The sequence below is a fragment of the Alosa sapidissima genome, chromosome 7 (assembly GCF_018492685.1).
Source record: "Alosa sapidissima isolate fAloSap1 chromosome 7, fAloSap1.pri, whole genome shotgun sequence".
In the NCBI taxonomy this organism is placed as follows: Eukaryota; Metazoa; Chordata; class Actinopteri; order Clupeiformes; family Clupeidae; genus Alosa; species Alosa sapidissima.
Genome location: NC_055963.1, coordinates 31,985,237 through 31,990,236, shown reverse-complemented (window position 1 = coordinate 31,990,236; position 5,000 = coordinate 31,985,237). Strand labels below are relative to the sequence as shown.

Sequence of the window (5,000 nt, the reverse complement as noted above, 5' to 3'; positions counted from 1 at the left end):
TTTGGCAGATGTACTGTAGGTGGCTGTGTAAGGCTGACCTGCTTATTAGAGCAGTGTGTGTGTGTGTGTGTGCGTGTGGTGTGTGTGTGTGTGTGTGTGTGGATGGGTGAAAGTGTGAACTGATGTCTCAGCTCAGTCACCCATCAAGCGGTCAAGTAGATTTGACACATATCCAATAATAAAAAAAAAGACGCAAATCAAGCAAAGATCTTGGCCCACATGGCTGCGGTGTGTTTGGGGGTTCAGGTGCAGGTCGAGCGGGCTGTTCCATATGTGCTGCATCTCCACTTGGCCGAGATGAAAGAGTGCACTGGTAAAGGTCAGAGTCATTACTATGGAGGGAGAGGGAAGGTAATTACAGAGCGTCAGTGGAAGCGAGTGTGAGGGGGATTTGCGTCTCAGGGGCCTAATCCTTTTATTATTAACACACACACCCGTGCCTGGGACTGGAGCGGAGGGTCAGAGGTGCTACCGGCCGGTGTGAGCTGTTCAGCGTGTGTGTGTGTGTCTGGCCATATTAGTGCTGAGTGAATGGTGAATGTGTCTGTGTATGTTTTGGGGTGTGTATGTGTCTGTGTATGTTTTGGGGTGTGGTGTGTGTGTGTGGTCATATAAGTGCTGGGTGAATGGTGAATGTGTCTGTGTATGTTTTGGGGTGTGTATGTGTCTGTGTATGTTTTGGGGTGTGTATGTGTCTGTGTATGTTTTGGGGTGTGGTGTGTGTGTGTGGTCATATAAGTGCTGGGTGAATGGTGAATGTGTCTGTGTATGTTTTGGTGTGTGTGTGTGTGTGTGTGTTTTCCTCACCAGCAGCGTCTTGGCGAGGATGTTCTCGATGAGTCGGAAGTCGTTGCGCAGCTGCTTGCTCTTGGTGCTGGTGCCCTCCATCTCCTCGTCGGCGTAGAAACGGAAGAACTGAGTCTCATCTTTAAACTCACTCTTCTCCAGCACTGCAAGGGACACAGGCACACATGTGTGCTCATTAACACATCACTCATGACCTCAGCTACTTACCACAACAGCCGGTCAGGCAGAAACAGAAATAAACTAACCTAAAATAGTCATCATGACGATTATACCATTATATTCAGTTCAGGAAACCACATTCATAAGACATGAATTCAAAATGGTTTTAATTTTGATAACCCTATGGCATCATATGGAGTGTGACGTGGCTGCATTTCTGTACTATTCTACTAGAGGTCATGCAATCTTGGCAGTGTGCTTAGGCAAAAATGTGAAGTAGTATGTGCACAGGTCAGATAGCATTCAGACAGCTCTTACACCTGACTATCTACACACACACAGACACAGATGGATAGATAGATCCAGAGAGAGAGAGAGAGAGAGAGAGGAGAGAGAGAGAGAGAGAGAGAGAGAAGAGAGAGAGAGGAGAGAGAGAGAGAGAGAGAGAGGGAGGGAGAGAGGGAGAGAGGGACGGAGAGGAGGGTGGAGGGGTGAGGGAGGGGTAGGAAGACCTGCTGCAGATGAGAAGGATTTCAAACTCTAATAATGATTTTAGATGATGACGTGCATCAGACCCCACTGAATGACCTCCATGTCTAAACTTTGACCTCTTTGATGAGCCTGCAGGATTAGAGGAGAGGGGAAAAAAGCAGGGCACGTGCTTGTGTTCTCTCATGGAGAAAAAGTGACAGTGTACTACGGAGAAGGACAGGCCTGTTCTCTCTCCGTGTTCCAATCAAAACATTCTCCCACAATGTTTCAGGGACGACAAGCCGAAAAGGCAACATGTTGTGGAGTATTCTTTGTGTGTCCGTGCCAGGAAAATGAGGGATAGAGAGAGTGAGAGACAGAGAAAAAGAGAGAGAGACAGACAGACAGAGAGGGGAGGGGGCAGGAGTCAAGGGCGCAGACTAAGAAAATGAGGGGATAGTCATGTGATATTTGAACAAAAGTACCCAGCTGTTTAAAAGACATCCTCTGGGAGCAGCAGGAACTCACCACAAACACACACTCATACAAACCCACACACACACATAGTTTTAGACACACCTTTTTTTAAGTTGGCCTAATGCCAGGTGAATAAGCTGTTGCCTGAGGCACTACTTTTGTAAGAACTCTGGCTTTTCACTGTAACCACCCCCCTTCAACCCAAACAGCCACAAACACATCCTAGCTTATCTCTACACTAACATCACATTGCGCCATGCCACGCACTGTCTGAGCGCGCTGTGCTGCCTCTGAACAAGGAGGAACATACCACTCGTGAGGTGAAGTCAAAAACCAGTACTGAGAGGGCAGTGGAAGTGTGAGTGAGTTTCAGCAGAGCAGAAGCTGGGTGAATGGAAGGTGCCAGAACAATCAAAACACCAGCACCCCCCCCCAAACCCCATTCCCTTCCCCTCCTCCAGAGATCTGATAAACTGTTTGGGTTCAACTCCTGGCCCAGACGGCCTGTGTTGAAATAGCAAACAGCTGGGACAGGCCCCACTGCAAACCTGTTCACCTGATAGCACCGTGCAGCAGAGTCAGAGCTGTGCGGAGTAGCAGTAAAGGAGCGAGGGGAGGGTGACCCAGGGCCAGCTGCTGGACGCTAAAGCTTACTAGAGCTGGACGCTTAAGAGCTAGCCTGGCCCCAGACACTAAACATACTGACTATTCTACCCAAGGGCAGGCAGTGATGGTTGTTTGCAGTTTTATTTTTGCTGTTGCTTACAGCTGCTGTCGTGAGAAGGGGGGGGGGGGGGCTGGTGGGTGTGGCTGGGGGGAGTGGTCGTGGTAGGGGACTCACCGTGTGCAGGAAGCCATGGTTGCAGAGGCCGACCCCCAAGGTCACTGCATCCTCACGTGTAGTGCAGTCGCCCTGGGAAACAGAGGACATCACACTCCATTAGAACGTGATAATATCACAGTCAAATGTAAACATATACACATGACCCAGTCACGTACAAAAACACATGCAAAACCAGGGCCAAACACACACACACACCGCACACTCACCTGAGACACGAGCCAATCCACCAGTTTGCTGGCAGGCAACACAGACTTATAGGTCTTTAGGTGGTAATCTCGATCTCTGCACAAACCAGACACAAACATAAAGGCAAAACATTAGTCCTGTAATGTACAGCATAAAACAAAGAGGCAAAGACATTCATACATTCACATTTCCATCGCAGTCTAATTGACTGAAAAGGCCGAGGGAAAGTCCCTAATGAAAATGGGAGATGAGTGAATGGGATCTTGACACACTTGGCTAACTGTCATCGGTTCTAGAAATTTCTCTGGGGAGAGGCTGTTTGCGTAACACACTTGTGTCAACATGCAGAAGCTCTATCTCTCCCGTCTCTCTCTCTCTGCCCACTAGTTCTCTCTACTCTACACTTTCACTCAGAACACAGAGGGACATGAGTCACCCCCCCCCCCCCACAGCTTTCACTCTTCTCCTCAATGAGGCCTCACTCATGTTTCCTGCCCTAACCACCCCCTCTTCCTTCTGTTCGAAGTCACAGTGGTGATCTATGTGTGTGTGAGAGAGAGGGGAGAGAAAGAGAGAGAGAGTGGAGTATGTTTGTGTTTGTGTTTGTGTGTGTGGTGTGTGTGTGTGTGTTTAAAGACCTTGTCAGAGTGATTTCTATGCTATTTCTATGCGAGAAAGCTGTGACTGATGTTGGGCAGCGGACTGACAAACGCGCTCAGCTGATGCGTCTGTGACTGATGGAGCGGGGTTCAGACAGGGCCACCTTTCTACTACTCACGTGTGTGTGTGTGTCTATGTGTGTGTGAGAGAGAAAGAGATAGAAAGAGATGGAGACAGTGATAGAGACAGCGAGAGAGAGAGACAGATATACAGAGAGAGAGAAAGAAAGAGAGAGAGTGAGAGAGAGAGAGAGAGAGAGAGACACACACACACACACAGAAAAGCACAGCTGCACCAGGGAGAATCTGAATGAACAATGAACTCAGTCACATAAACAAACTGTGACAAAGATAAAAGCACATGTGCAACATGTAGAATGAGTTCTCTCTTTTCTGTTTAACTGCTAGACCAGAGAGATGTTTTCATTTACATGTAGTTAAATGACATCTGAGCCTGCTTTATATGCACTGTGATCTGGAGACCAGAGAGATGGCCACCAAGATATTAAGGGGGATCTAGGGATGGAAACTAGCACCAGTCACCAGCCAAATTGCTGGTAAAATATGAGAGTGGCTGCTAGATTTAAGACACAAAGTAATAATTTAATATTGAGTGGCTGGTGAATTTGACCAAAATTCTGCCGGTGGTTGATAGATGTATGTACACATTTTCTAAATATAATTTCCACCCCTTAGGGGATGGCGAAATAGAAAGATAGGATGATGGTAATGAGGAAGAGAGAACAACACAGCCTAGACTGATAGAAAAGAGAGAGAGAGAAAAAAGTAAAAAAATAGGTTCTTACTTGATGACGGGCGTAAATAGACAGTGCAAACGGCAGTAGATTCTCACCCCCTGAGAAGAAACGGACAGGTTAGTCATCCTTATGTCATGACACAATGTGTGTTGTGTGTGTGTGTGTGTGTGTCTCTCTCTCTCCTCTCTGTGTGCACGTGTATGTGTGTATGTATGTGTGTGTGTGTGTGTGTGTGTACGGAAGCACGCATACACATGTGAGAGAGTGAATGTGAATGTGTATTGTGGGTGAACTATAAACCTTGGAAACTATGTCCTCCATCTCGCTCCTGGCTTTGTAGGTGCCGTCGTCATAACGGAAGCGGTAGAGCACCTGCTCATTCCTAAACTGGTGCTTGTCAGACACTAGGAGTCAAACGTGTAAAAAGAAACTCATCATTAGCATTTCCAAAATGTTCAAACATCGACAACAACAAAGACTTCAGTGAACTCAGTTGAGCGTAGAGACACACACTTTGAAAAACCAGACAGCACACCTTCGGGAGCAGAAAACTAAACAGCATCTTGTAAGGACATCTGTTTTCAGATGTCCTCCAAGTGCTCTGTGGAGTTTTCTGATGTGCCTTCGAGGAGTAGGAGA

At 47.3% G+C, this 5,000-nt stretch overlaps 1 protein-coding gene across 1 annotated transcript in view; it reads right to left on the bottom strand.

The window, feature by feature from the left end:
* prex1 (phosphatidylinositol-3,4,5-trisphosphate-dependent Rac exchange factor 1) overlaps positions 1–5,000 on the bottom strand; it is a 64,831-nt gene that overhangs the window by 26,011 nt on the left and 33,820 nt on the right. Inside the window, exons 11-15 of the mRNA XM_042099354.1 lie at positions 4,662–4,769; positions 4,410–4,459; positions 2,965–3,040; positions 2,752–2,827; positions 808–950 (exon numbers count right to left, since the gene is read on the bottom strand). Coding sequence (XP_041955288.1) covers positions 808–950; positions 2,752–2,827; positions 2,965–3,040; positions 4,410–4,459; positions 4,662–4,769 — 453 coding nt within the window. The remainder of the gene's footprint in view (positions 1–807; positions 951–2,751; positions 2,828–2,964; positions 3,041–4,409; positions 4,460–4,661; positions 4,770–5,000) is intronic.